Raw genomic sequence first — 14,323 nt, forward strand, 5'->3', positions numbered from 1 at the left:
GATATATCAAGCAGCAATACAGTCTCATAAAATAGTAATGCTTCTTATTTTTTGATTACTGGCAGGCATCAGGCATAGCAGCAGGAAGGTGAGCTAGCAAAGACATTCAGACACCCTCCCCAAAGGCACAGGGACCTCAAGGGTCGAAACCAGCTCTCTCCTACCAAAGCGTGAGCTGGTGCTCCCTTATGCCGTTAAAACGCCATAGAATTACGGAGAGAATACGTTTTAAATCAAGAATTTCATAGGCTCAGAAAAGTGACTCTGGAAGCTAAACAAGAATGCTTCAGTTAAAAATTGTATTTATTGCTGCGGCTGTTTCTTAGTTTCTTCCTGACAAACCTAACTAAAAAGAATATTGTAAAACAAACTCCAATGGTTTGGCAGTTGATTGATTAACAGCATTTATTGTACATGTCACGAATGGCACTGACACCGTGGAAGCCTAGGTCCTATAACATCACATTCTATCAGAAACACTACACAATCATTTCCCTAAGCAATATTTGCAGCAGTTACAACTGCTTTACTTTTCTAATGCCAGCAATTACATTTACGTTTGTTTTCACATAATACCTCTTTAGGACAGTCAGAGAGAAACCAATCGCTCATGGGACAGAATTTGTTGTTTTCTTTTGTTTGTTTTTTAAGAATCTTGCTGTGCATTTCAAAATCTTTCTTTAAAAAACAAAACCAATACAATCGGTCTCTTGGTCTTTTTCTGCAATATTCTTCACGTTAATTGAGACAATGTTCACATGGCATAAACATGAATGTTACAAGCAAGTTGCTGTATTTTGAAGACAACTTGCTTGTTTTCATTGACTATACTGACTATACTTCATTATGGCAAATAACTTTGAGAAAGTATAATTACAAATACCGTGGGTTTGGTTTTTTTAAAAACACAACACAGAGGCCACCACAATTACAATAAAACTTCAGCCTGTTATGATTTGTTTTCCTCCAAAAGTAAGGAGATGAAGATCAACAAAAGTATCAACAGAAACTAAACATATTGCACAAACAGTCAAAATGCAGAAGCCAACCCGCTGGCTCTAGAGAGGAAGAATTCAAGCTACTCCAATGAAAGTAAATGGCACTTGTCAGTCAAATTTGGCTTGACTGGGTCTCATTCTGCTTCATCTTTCTGCTCTTCTGCTTCACCACTTTGCATTTCCCTTCATCATTTTGGGGAATGGCTGCAGCAGAGTCTCCCTTCCTAGGACTGTGTGCTGAAGGAGCCGCAGTTTGTAACCCCTGTGAGCTTGCGCCGGGGGGACCCTCTCTGTAGGTGGTGGGAGGGCTGCACCGGAGGGGTCTCTGGCAGTGAAACATTGTAGAAGTTTGGTAACCGAATGTCGTACCTAAAGCCTTTCCCCACGTGCACTCTGTCATTCAAGGCATACAGTTTTTCAGCAATGTCGCTCCCAATTAAAATTGAGAACAGGCGGGAGATGAAACGGTGTTTAGCAAACAGCAGATACAGCTTCTTTCTTCTCCAGGCCACGTACCGACAATCTGTCTCTGCTGTAAGTGTTACCTATAGAAGAGCAAATTAAAATTAGCTAGGTGATAAGGCAGTGATATTGCTGCTGCTGCCCTTGCTCAGAAAGCACCCCCCCCAGCAGGCACGCAGGCTGTGTCTGTAACGTACACCTCGCGTCTTTGCACCTGCTGCAACCTCTGCGAGGTCTACTGTATGCAAAAGACAAGCGAGAAGGGTGACTGGGAAGGGACCGAATGATTGTCTTGTCAGCCTCAGTGACAGTATGCCTAAGCCCACACTGAACAGCAGCCCCAGCCAGAATGCAGGCTGACGGCGCGCCCCGGCCTTGGCCCTGCGCTCCCTGCTTTGCTCTCAGCAGCCCCAGCTGGAAAGGCAGGTCTAAAGAAAGCTCTCGACAAATGCCATTTGCCCTCATGACATGAGACATCAGATCCCACACAGGCAGGAGCTAGCGTGTCAGTCAAGTGACAGCAGTGGGAGGGCTCATGGATGACAGGGCGAAGCCCCGATGGGCACCGTGTCCCATGCTGTGCCCCCGTGCCAAGCTGTACCACAGGCATGCCTCTCCCCAGCCCGTGCTCTCCGGTTCACCTCCCGTAGGGAAGCCTCTTCAGCACCAGTTTCCACCCACCTCCTGCAAACCTGGTTTCTCAGGGCTGGATTTTAGCACAGCCAAAGAATGCAAACAGAGTCTACCTCCTGGATTAGCTTTAAGAAAAACCTTGTTTGTTGTAACAACAAGATGCAAACAGAAAGAAGATACAGACAGCATAACCAGTCCAGCGGGTAAAGAGGACTTCCCTCCCCAAATTAATGGAATGCCACTTGTTTGTATAATTTCACAAATGAAACCCACAACTAAATGAACTTATTTCTAAACCAATTAGTACTTGAACAGTTTTCTGTAGTATTAAAAAAAAACCTCTCCACTTTTACCTGGAAAATTCCCTCTTCTGTGGGCCTCAGTGAATCCCATTCAGGAGAATCCAGAAATTGAAGAGGAAAAATATAATGCAGAAACTCCCCATCAACTGTCACTCTGATCCTACCAAGATAAGATGTGTTAATTTGTTAGTACTACCTGTACAGCAGCAATGACTGCAACAAGAATGTGTTATTTCTAGTATGTGAAGAGTGTATATATAGCTTTGAGAGCATGAAAAAGCGATCACTGGCCAACAGTATCTAATTATATTTTTGAACACAACTTGATCAGGCCAGTTGAAAGAAATACAAGACAATCATGCAACTGAAATGGAAATCTTTCCAGGCCTTATTCAAGTCATATTATTCTCTCTGGGGCAGGTCCGTGCAGCGACGTGCAAGCTTTGTCATGACAAGGCCAGCATGCACTGAAGAGGTGAAAGACCAATGCACATAACACCGTTTGCCTCCTTCACTTGAAAGCCATGGGCTATACTTCTAAGTTTGGCAAATAGGCGTTTTAGAGGGAATAAAGTGGCAAAAGCACGAAGTGGGAAGCAGGAGTTCCCCACGGCATGTGTTAGGTAGGGCTCTCTCAATGTTTAACAGGAATTACATGGCCACAGGACTGTCTCTGGAGCCGGGAGAACAGCACGGAGGTATGGGATCTCTGTGTGAATGCTGTGGCCTTCTGCAGATGCCGAAGAAAAATTTTCTTTCTACTTTTTAAATCATATTTAAGTTTGAAGGCACACAAGCAGGAAACGTATGCTTAAACCTCATGAGCTAAAAGAAAAAAAGCAAGCTGTAGGAGTCCCTTTTTTACATCTGCCCTGCACCGAGATTAATGCTTCTTACACAATCAGAAGAAGCAGCCCTATAATGCACAAAGAAGGGTAGCAGGAACTCCCTGCATGATTACTAACTGGCTGGGCATGTAGAAGGATGGACACCTCTCCTTCAGTATGACTATGACCAAAAGCAACCTCCACATGGTACTTTCTAGACAGCTCCCAAGAATGCTCTGAACCAGGGTGTCACTAAGGACAACTACCTAAAATCCATATTGTTCATTGCAAGTAGTCCTAAATCAGCTGAGTTTCAAGCTGCCTACAAATTCCATCTGACCACGCAGCAGGCTGTCAAAATGCACCTACAAAGTGTCCCATCAAAGACACACCATGGCCATCATCTCTATGTATCCCATCTACTCTTGTGGTGGTCCAGTACTGTATACCACTTTGTATACAGTACGAAAGCTAGTATTTCCCTTCAGGAAAGCATCAGCAAGGTTGCCAGAAGGGTCTCCAGTAAGCAGGGAGTACAAGCAGGTGGACTTACTGCCTCAGGGTTTAACTAAGGGCCACAGTATACAGTAACTGTAGACTCAGTTCTGCAAATCTTGATAGGGCTCAACTATGTCCCCTTGTAATGGAAGGGCACTTTGAGGCCTCTAAAACTGCTCTCCCTTACTCCCTCTCTTCTCTCACACCCCCAGAAAGCAACCAAATACAATCTGTATCAAAGTCAAGATCTCTATTAAACAGAGTTTATCTCAGTATATTCAGTTTCATAACTACCTTTTAGTCCTGTTTCAGATGATACTGGCAAAGAAGAAAAAGAAAGATGCTGTGTTCATCAGCTAGGCAGTAGACAGATAGCAAACCATAGCCTGAAGACTGAAGCACACGTTTGTTCCCTTTATCTGCCTAACCTGTTAAGTGCTATGATACAGTAGTCTGGAAAAGAATGACTTAAAATCCTTTTCTTTATGCTATTACAGATTTTGTGCTTAGTGTTTTTATGTTAGTACTGCCCTAGACAAGTGTCTTTAGCCTATTAATATTTATATTGCATTAATATTTAATCTATTGTATTGGAAAATGAACAAACAATACACAAGTCAGGCATTTTTTTTGCTTTCATTTTCAAGAAGGAGGAAAAAATAAAGATATTTGCAGTAAGTCTGAACAAACAGATACGAACCTGCCTGACACGAGCAAGGACAGTTTATCAATAGGTGTTTTGCCCTGCATGGCATAACAGTGTTCCTTCTCCAGGGTAACCACTTCTGCATCGCAGCACAAGACGATCTTCCTGTAGACAGTCAAGGAAATTCCCAGAGGCTGGAAGAGAGCGCTGTACAGTTCCTGGAATTCTCTGTCAAAGGAAACACTCCGAACTTGGTAGGTAACATAAATGAACTGGACGAAGCATATACCAAACAGTATAAAATTCCAGGAGAATATATCAGCAGCACAGACATCCAGCCAAGCCCAAACAGAAGAGCAGAGAAAGCCCAATCCAAGCAAGCTGAAGACATAGAGAAGCCCAAAGAATCCACTTCCACCCATGAAGCCCACAACAAAGAGAATACTGGCTAGGTGGTAGATAGATCCCTCTGCCTCTTGCTTCCAGGTGGTACATGTAGGATGTGCATATATCAGACTTTCCCAAAAACTTGCATTTTCTCCCATGGCTGGAATAATTTTTCAATTCAGCTGAATCTTGGAAGTTTTTATTTATGAGATGCAGCTAGCAGGGTCCTTTGCTTTTCCATTCTTGCAAACTCTGCTCAATGATCACGTAATGTCAGGGTCTCTTTTGGTAGTAAAGTCGCACTTAGGATTTCCAGCAACTAGGAAGCTAATGTTCTCAGAAGGCAATGCTGTCTCTCACCAGTTCATGCATTCTTTTGACTTTGGCCGTGTCATCTGTAGCTTCATCTGATCTGGACAAGTGAAGAAAAGATGAATTACTTACAAAATTCTTTTCATCAATTAAACTCTATCAAAGCTTTTATTGTCTAAAACCACAGACTGCATTACAATCTTCCAATTCCCCTCGTAACCCTGTGATTCCAGGATCAAACCTTAATATTCATTCAATTGAAGATCATGTTTCTGTATCTATGAACCCTGTGGCAACTGTCGAATCGCCACTGAATCCATGTAAACCTGTACATCGCATCCACCACGTCCTGCGGCAAGACTTTCCACAGCCTAACTGCTGGGAAGGTAGTTGCGTTTGTTGGTCCTGAACCTGCTGCCTGCGAGTCTCATTTAATGCCCCACCTAGCTCTCGGACAAGAAGTGACAGTGAACTCTTGTTCCTTGTTCACCTCCATCTCACTCTGGATTTCAGTCAAACCGCTCTCATTAATGAGCTGAGCAAGGCTGCTCTCTGTCCCCGGAGACAACAAACGACATCCCCAAACACCACAATAAGGGAAACCCAAGTATCACGGGGGATGGTCTTTTCTACTCCAAGGATGACAGGCAAAAACCTGTCACGTATAAGGAAGACTACAAAGCTTAAAGGCAGCTTTATACAGATTATGTTATTAGAACATGAAGAAAGTAGTCCTGCAAAATACTTCTCAAAGGGCATTTAAAAGGAATTTTATAACATTCAAAGTTCTACCTTGTATAATTTCATGCCATGGACCACATAATTTTGTTGTTTAACACTGTAAAATGTTGTAAAGATGCTATTTGTTTCCATATGATAATGTATTCCGAAGAGTTAAATAAAAAGTAAAATACACAACCGAAAACATGAAAAAAACCAAAATAAATTAAAAAAATCAAAACTAGCTTTCTATGTCTGTCTTTTAAAGTAAAAATACATGCTTCAATGTGAAATTAGACATGGTAGAAATTGCAAAGCCAGAGTCTATCAATCAGTAGTGTAATCAGGATTGAAACCCACCAAAGTCTTTAACTGTCTGGTTCTTTTCCTGGTAAAACAACAGGGAAGCCAAGAAATATCTCGCTATCTAAATTATTAGATTCTCTAGAATATCAAAGGTAGCTTTTTTTTCCCCCCCCAAGAGCCACAGAAGTCAATACTTAAAAAGTACTGCTGGTGCAGTGAAGCACCCAACACCATTCAGCAGGGCTTTCAGTGGTGGTTTTTTCACAGTGACAGGTCTAAGAAATTAATAAAGCAAAGTCGTATCACATTTCCTAGCTGCTACAGCTTTACTTCTTTTAAGTTTATTCAAGTCCCAACATTAATTCCATGATTAAAAAACGCTAATGCTAAATGAAGAAATAAAATCCCAAAAAACTGAGCGGCAGAGTTCAGAAGAAGAGGTTAGGAGGAGAGCTCTCCCTCTCTGGGAGTGGCGATAGGGAAGTCACTGACCCATAAAAATATCACAGCTAAAGAGCACGGAACCTCCCCAAATTAAAATGCTCGATATCCTACTGCAGTGGAAGAACCAGCATTACAAGGATGTAACTGTAAGCTTTTCTGTTTGTCTCTTTACCCAAATGCTCTTCTCTGGTACAGGATTCCCCCCTGATGCAGGATTTAGCCCTTGGAGAATGGGAGATGAGAACTGCATCAGCTACAAAGAAGTTACCTAGGCACGGTAAGAGCATGAGGAATTTTAGGCGGTACTTCTGTGATCAAGGGGTAAGATTTCTGAACCAAAAGAAAATAAAACTGAAACATGCAGTTCCCAGACCTTGTGTTCTGAATCCAGTCAGCATTTCCACTGCACGGTCAAAAATCAGTGGCAGGAATTTTTTGTTTGATTGTTTGTTTTTTTAAATAGAATAATTGATAACAGTGATTTTGGATTATCGTTAACACTTCTACTCTATTGCCAACATTTTGCTCTGAGCAGTTCTCATGAAGGCCCTAATTTCTACAAAAAATTCAGTGTTTGGAATGGAACCACGACTGAGAAGTTACATGGGAAGCTGTATGCATGCCACAAACAAAACCACTGTGGATCCGTACTGTAATCTACCTTCCATTACCAACGTCTTTTTGTCATGTAAAGTCACACATTGCAATCATTTGACATGACATTGCAATAACTTCACAAAATTTATGTTCCGTTTCCAATTCGCTTATAGCATTCACAGTCTGCCCACACTGCAACTCACAGCATTGCTGTAAAACATCTATTCATGACAAGATGGGTCAAAATAATTTGGAAAGAACAGCACACCACTAGGACACAGATAGAGGGTCATCATGCACAAAACCAAAGCCCTGGAAAAACTGTCCTGTAATTGTAACTGTTTATTTTTGGAATGGGACCTGTCTTCCAAAACCACTGTATGCAACATTCCCACTTATTTCAGTAGCTCTGCACAATGAGAACTTTTACTGTGCTACGGCACCACCCAGGCTGGAGAGGGCCTCCCTCCATCTGGGCAAGAGGAAGGGCAAAGGAGGGAGGCCAGCGCTAGCACAGAATACAGCCTCATCAACATGACACTCTCCTGAGCTACGTAAGGTGTGCAGGCAAAAACAAACCCTCTGGAAATACTGACGAAGCCTACTACTAAATGGAGCTGGTTTCTCATGGCTACGGTGAAGAGCAGGCATGCTTGCTGCCAGTGAACTGCAGGCAGAAAGAGAGGATTCACCTCTTTTCAATCAAGAAATTATTCTAAGATTTGGGAGCTAAAAATTGTTGGTAGGTTTTTTTATGAAGTGTTAAATAGAGCAGAGACAATAGTATGTGTGGGCCTACATATACAGTAAAATTTCTAATTTTGATTGGTATTTAGTGCTAGATAAGGCCTTTCACATTTTTCTTTATAGTTCCTACAAGTCCAAAATTTAAACTCTTGAGGGCTTCAGAACAGTCACTCTAATTAAGCCATTCATCTACTGCAAGCAGGGGTGGGGGGAGAAAAATCCCCCAAATCAAAAAACCAAACAGCTGTGGTACCAACTGTGAGTCATCCTCCTGTCTACAAAGTGCCCACAGTAGCACGGCATTACCAAGTTTGTAAGCACCTGAAGGGGACACCATCCTTTCACTGAGATGCTTTGGTGTTCTTAGCTACCAGGACAGGGAATGCGCCAACTGACGTGGCCTTGTTTGATGTCCTGCGACAGTTGTCCTGGCTGCGGTGAACAGTTATCGCTACAGGTTCATTTGATGGTGGTGATCAGGCAAGCATCAGCGGGAAACTGCATTTAAAGCAGGTATCTTGGATTATAAGCCTGAAGAACTGTATCTTCCCCAAGTAAATGTTGAATGCTAACTACTCTGTCCCCTGCCTATGGGGAAGAAGGAGCACTGTGCACAAGAACAGTCTCTGCTACGTGGCTACCGTATTCAGAATAACACAGCATTGACATCTGTAGGCGGCCAGAGCCAGAGGTGCATGGAAGAGGTCTCCTCCCAGGAAGAAGACATGCCCTGCCAGCACAGGCTGAATTACTGAGATGCTTCCGAGTGTTTTGCCCCACCACACATTCCACCCTCTCCAGCAGGAGCAGATCAAGCACTGGGAAAAATCAGCCCAGACTAGAGATGTGAGCAATATACAGTGGCATGGACTTCTTTAAAACAAACAACAGCATTGCTGAAAGGACTAAGCTGTCATCAGAAAGTGTTAAAATCAACGAGTTTGCTGGAGCTTCAAAGCAGTAAATGGAGTATTTCACTTATACTTTCCAAAATAAATACCTGCCAGCAACTTAAAACGTCATATAAGCAGTGTACTAAAACAGTCAAAACAGAATGAATCTATATTGTAATTTCAACGCACATAGTACAACCTCCCCCTCCCCAAATGGGCATTTTCCCCATACACTGTAGTATTCCCACACAGAATTACCAATTACGTACATTTTTAATTTGCTTGAGAACTGGGTACTGTACCCCATTTTTGTCACTGATGACTCAAATTCAAGTCTGAGAAGCTTTGAGCGTTAGTTACTGTGTCTGGATCACAATAATTTCTGCAAAAAATAAACCCTAAAAGCCAAGGCCACCAGCAGTTCTCTCTTTGGTCTTTTTAAGTCAAAAGTAAAGCTATTCAGAACTCGAATACTCCATTCTTTAGTTGTCTTATCCCAAGTATTCAGCCAGAAAGCCCTCAGCACTTTCGCACTGTACATGTTGACAGCCTGTAGTGCCGTACATGCTGATCATGTAGCCAGCCTGGATGAATTGTTTGCTACAGGTTTGGAAGCAAAAGGGAAGACTTTCCTTTACAGCATATATGCTTTCATGCACAAAATGAGATTATGCTGGATTTAGCAGGATTTGTCTCACTGGTTTTAGCCATCTACAGTGTAGATGTTTATACCTGAGCTAGTGGCTACAGCCTGGCTTGGCAGTCAGCAAAGCTGCTCCAGCGACTCCACCGGGAACCAAGCAGCTCCCTCCAGCCAAGGGGGGCCCTCCCAGCCTCGACGCCCCCTGCTTCCAGAGGGCCGAGCTCTGAGCACCCCGTCTGGGCTGGCAAGTTACATCTGGTCTGGCCATCATTTAGATGTATAAAAAGAAGCTGCTCCTTAATTTTAGCAAGTACTTCCTCTAACGTGCAATGTAAACGCATACGTCAATTAAGGTACCCCTTCCTTCCATTGCCCCTTTGTCTCTGCAATCCTCTCTCTGCCCCCCTGCTGACACCTATTGCTCTCAATGGTTGTTTATGTAGCACGCTTTCCCTAAGCTACTTTCCTTCAGCAGTTGTTCACTTGGGGTTAGATAGTCCAAAGGGACTGAGACAACCAAACTCTTAACTGCAATGCAGTGTCTAACTCAGTGCACAGAGGAGCTACGCACCTACAGAGAGGTATGGCTATGCGCCTACAGGCAAGTATGGGCAGATAAACGAGGTATTTTCAGTGATAAACTGTCCTTGAACCCACTCCAGGCTCAAAACATGCATGCAGCAATTAGGACAGTAACTAACAACACAAGCTAGCTTACCTCAAACTTCTCGAGACTAGACCCTAGAGAAAGCAGTAATTATAATACTGGAAAACACATGATTTTGCCGAGAAAATGCAGCCTGTGCAATATAGAGAAGGCTACAGTAGCTTCATCACAGTCCATAACATCTATTCAGGAAGATGGAAGCAGGATGAGGAAGAAAAGGACTACCCAATCCAAAACACAAAGGTATCAAGATAATCAGTCACTATAAAACTAGATATATGCAGATTACAAAGACACACAAGCATACATAGCAAAGGTAATTAATTAATAGGATGGCTTTAAAGATTTCCTTTGCTGGGAATTAAAGAAGTCAGGATGCTGTCTGGTACCTAAAATAAATCTGGGTATACTATTATTAAAAAATTAATTGATTTACTACAATTCGATTTTTTATTCTACAGTAAGTCAGATTAGATGATCGCAATGATGTCTTCTGGACTTTTGTCTTAAGTTACTTAATATAAAAAAGTTGTACATACCTAGAAAGTTATGTAGCTGGTCTTCCCAATGAAATCTAGAAGCTTGCCTCAGATACCAGCTAAGCAGCTACTTTGCACAACAGAAAACACTGAAGACAGGTATATCTCTGCAATTATTCCTCATATAGACCTTCCAGAAGAAACCTTCATCCATGTGGAGCCAGCATCCCTTCCTGCCAACGTTCTTCAAAGAAAGGGGTGTTTCATCAATGAATGCTTTAACATGAAACATGTATGCAACTCCGGCAGCCGAGCCTCAGGATCCCGCTCCCCGAGTGAGTATCCCCATCATAGAACGAGTTGCGACTGCAGCGTGGTTCTCCCTCCCTCAGTCTCCTTTCTGCACAACATCACAGCTTCAACAAGAAGGGCAGCAAGTGACCCACCCACATGAGTCAAAATGCGTCACTTGGGGCACCCTCATGCGAGGAGGGAAAAGGGATTTGCATTCCCCTGGGCTGAGGAAGGCATCCTGTGTCTCACTGATGTCTCATCACTATGTCTCACCCCTGGATCAGTGCTCTGGGTGTCACCTGGAAGGTAAAGCATCTCAGGCCTTAGGAAAAGCGGTCAAACCGCACCCTTTCCAGCCCTTCCAGTACCCCCCTGGGCTGCGCAGGCTGCAATTGCTGAATTGGACCCCTGCCCCCAGAGCATCCATACGACGTGATACTTTCTTGGAGAACAATCCTTCCGGGAATGCTCAGAGCTACAAAACAAGCAGCTGGGGCACGTCCAACCATCACTGGTGCTTCACTGCCTTCAGGGCAGCTCCGAGAAATAACCACCAGCCAAGCGGGACTTTTCGGGGCCAAAACCCTGCTCTGGTCAGGCAGAATTTAGGCTCCCACTTTCACAGTTGTTCAACCAAGAACTCCCTTCAGTCACCTGCTGCCTAACCCTGGTGACACCCCAATGCCATCTCTACGTTGAAGTCCCTGCAAATGACCCACCAATGGCATGAGGCTGGTGACTGGTTGTTCTCCTTGCCACGCTGGGCCTGACTCCCGTCTCCCTGCTGCAGCAGAGAGAACTGCTTTCTCCAAAGCAGAGCGCTTTAACGGGAGCCTTTTCATGGGACTTTCAATTCACTGAGCTTGTTTGGCTGCAGCTGGGGAGGCCTGATTCTACTTACAATTTGCTCAAATTCCTATTAATCTTTTTAAGAAGTGGAAGAAAGCTGGGCGGGGGGAGGCATCAAGAGAGAAAGAAAACCCACAGCAATACAGAATAGTTTAAGGTTCATTAGAAGCACCGCATACAGTGAAGCTGCTATTATTTAGTCTTTAAATATTTAAAGACCAGCTTACTATGCACAGCTTACAGTACTTGAACGATTCCTCATTTATCACTGTAAAATATACAATGCAATCCTCTGTGGTTGCAAAGCCAATACTGAAGATGCTATCTATTTTATCATCTAGACAGTATCTGATATGAAAAAAAAAAATTTACAGATTTTCTTCCAATTTGAATCAGAACTGATGAACCATAAGTATATGTGGTATTCCTGCCAAACTAAAAAGAGTAATCCCCTCCCTCCTTTTTTTAAGGTCTTTTGCTCCTAGGAAACATGAATATGGAATGACAGTCAGACATTTTTTAAACTAACTATGGATTGCTAGCACTTGGGTAAATTTGAGCAAAGCTCTTGTATATTGAACAGCATTGGCCAAATAATAATTCAGGGGGTCTGTTTTACTGTGTTTTCTAATAAAAACTGCAAAGTGAAGCACAAGTTCAAGCTGTTCTACAGTTCAACTTTTAAATTAATAGAGAAAGCAGCTACAACGTGTATTTCACAAGTGCTTTAAAACTGTGTTAATGAACTACAGCTGAACTCAGCAGAATTCAGCTTAAATGAGTTTGTACGGTGTAGTAGTACCTTTGGACGGGAATGTATTCCCATGAAACCAACCACCTGACGTGAACTTCGTATCCCAAAAAAGAAATAAACACAGAGGCTTGGTTCATCGCACTACCCCTGCACGTACAACTGGATTATGGAGAAGTAGTGCCATGAGCCATGTGTTCAGACAGACAGCATGCTGAGCCATGAAACGCCACATTTATGTACCCCGTGAGCTCTAAACCAGAGTGAAACACAGTGAAAGGTAGCGAGGGTGCCCTAATGGAGCTGCTGAAACTACTTATCTTTACTGGAGGGTTTGGGGTTAGAAGTACAGTTCTACTCTCTGCTTTACTGGAACAAGTGTCACACAGCTTTACATACAAAACAGAGCCAGGCAGAAGCATGCACGTGGCACTGGTTTAGCATCACTTTCATTAGTTTTCTATGAGAGCCATAACACTCTTAGTTTCATCACGTAATATAATCACAAACCCGAGGCTTTGTTCACTGTACAATATCTGACTTCTGTTTGGGCAACAGCAGCATGCCCAATTACAGGTTCCGTATCATCACCTCCAGACACCGAGCAGAGCTCTTTTTCACAAGGTAGTGGAACACACTAAAATGATAAAATCAAATCTCATCTCTGAAGAGCCTGCACGCTTAATAAAAAGATTACATGTGTAGCTTCAGCTAACAACCCTTTTCTTGAATCCTTAATAAACTTTCTGTTCTCAACTTTCATCGTAAAAGGTTCTCCTGCCACAAACTTCGCCTTCACAATTACCTGTATCACATTTCCTTCTGTTTCAATATCTATTCTCCTCACTACAGGACTTGCAGTCTACCTGCTATTTCGCAGGCAAGGCATTTCTTTAAAACTTGACATTTTAAGCTACTTTATTATTTGGCACCACACAGAACTTTGTGGAAAGCCTGAACAGCAACAGTTCTGCAGATGTGGAAACCATTTCTTGTTTTGCTGTGGTCAGTGAAGACATTTTTACTTGCATGAATACAATCATATTCCCATTAATCAACAGAGTGGCAAGAAGCCCTAGTTCTGGAAGCCAGATTTCATCAATGACATCTTTATAACACTACCAGGTGGTCCATGATTCAATATTACAAGAGATCAGCTATATACAATGTTTGCCCATAAAGTGATTGACAGCCTAAAAGCACACAAAGCTTTACAGAACAGCTGAAGAAAACGTGGTAAAATATTAGTTTGGAAAAATATGTTTGGAAAAAAAAATTACAGTTTGGGGAAAAGACGTGTTTTGTATCGTTCGTTCTATCTTTGGAAAGAAACAACTGCAAATGCAAAACTAGATCTTAATTTCAGGGTTCATCTGCTCTTACCACTTGTTGATGGGAGAGAGAGAAGAATCAAATAACGGCAGCCTATGAAGCAGACCCCCAGTCAGTGGAAGAAACCCCCGGACCCCGAGTTCGTTTTGTGAAAGTAGAGATACTCCCCGAGCCAGCTCTTGTGCGAGCGGGCAGCAGCTGCACCCGAGGAGAAACCAGAAACCATGCTTTCCTTAAGAAATAAACCCTAAGCCCGAAGGGCTATAAACCCTAAACCCGAATATAACGAAGAGCCTCACTTCTGACAGACCCCTCGGGAGGGGAAGAGCAGGGCGGTGTGCCCCGCTCCTTTATAAAGGCGACATGGTAATGCTCCCCAACTCCTAGCCGAGGCTGAACTCGGGCGCTCCGGTTACCGCTGCCGGACCGCACCGGCGGGGCGTGCTGGGGAGGAGCGCACTCCTCCCAAGGCAGGGAGCGCCCCGACCCGCCCGGCGTTACTCCCCGTAACACACCGCCCGGGACGCCGCCGAACC

The 14,323-nt window shown here is 43.2% G+C and overlaps 1 protein-coding gene across 1 annotated transcript in view; it reads right to left on the bottom strand.

Moving 5' to 3' along the window:
* Positions 1–382: 382 nt before the first annotated feature.
* POPDC3 (popeye domain containing 3) overlaps positions 383–14,323 on the bottom strand; it is a 15,203-nt gene continuing 1,262 nt past the window's right edge. Inside the window, exons 2-4 of the mRNA XM_009285054.1 lie at positions 4,421–5,165; positions 2,447–2,555; positions 383–1,543 (exon numbers count right to left, since the gene is read on the bottom strand). Coding sequence (XP_009283329.1) covers positions 1,223–1,543; positions 2,447–2,555; positions 4,421–4,911 — 921 coding nt within the window. The 5' untranslated portion in view covers positions 4,912–5,165 and the 3' untranslated portion in view covers positions 383–1,222. The remainder of the gene's footprint in view (positions 1,544–2,446; positions 2,556–4,420; positions 5,166–14,323) is intronic.

This window comes from Aptenodytes forsteri, unplaced genomic scaffold (genome assembly GCF_000699145.1).
Source record: "Aptenodytes forsteri isolate BGI_AS27 unplaced genomic scaffold, ASM69914v1 Scaffold171, whole genome shotgun sequence".
Lineage (NCBI taxonomy): Eukaryota > Metazoa > Chordata > Aves > Sphenisciformes > Spheniscidae > Aptenodytes > Aptenodytes forsteri.